General features: G+C 34.9%; 1 protein-coding gene across 1 annotated transcript in view; it reads left to right on the forward strand.

The window, feature by feature from the left end:
- Positions 1 to 95: 95 nt before the first annotated feature.
- Positions 96 to 295, forward strand: part of LOC107473701 (uncharacterized) — a gene marked incomplete at its 5' end in the record, with an annotated part of 1501 nt that continues 1301 nt past the window's right edge. The window contains 1 exon segment of the mRNA XM_016093286.2: positions 96 to 165. Coding sequence (XP_015948772.1) covers positions 96 to 165 — 70 coding nt within the window.

The raw sequence follows: 295 nt of genomic DNA on the forward strand, positions 1-295 counted from the left end.
GTTTGCATGTTCTAGGTGGAATATAAAGCTAAAGATAGCTTGACTAATGTTTCAATCTTTATATGACATTGGTGAATATAATTTCTTCATGGCAGCTTGAAGCGGTCAAGAAAGTTTCAGCCTGAAGATAGACTCTTTTCATTATCTTCAGTAACCTCGCCTGCGGTATTTTCTGATATTCTGGGATAATCTTCAATCCAGGAACTTAAAAAAAAAAAAAGAAAAGAAAAAGAAAGGCTGCCCACTTGTGAGAACTATGTCATAAGACTGAGATAGGAAGAAATGAAGATAAACC

This window comes from Arachis duranensis, chromosome 2, assembly GCF_000817695.3.
Source record: "Arachis duranensis cultivar V14167 chromosome 2, aradu.V14167.gnm2.J7QH, whole genome shotgun sequence".
NCBI classification, from domain to species: domain Eukaryota; kingdom Viridiplantae; phylum Streptophyta; class Magnoliopsida; order Fabales; family Fabaceae; genus Arachis; species Arachis duranensis.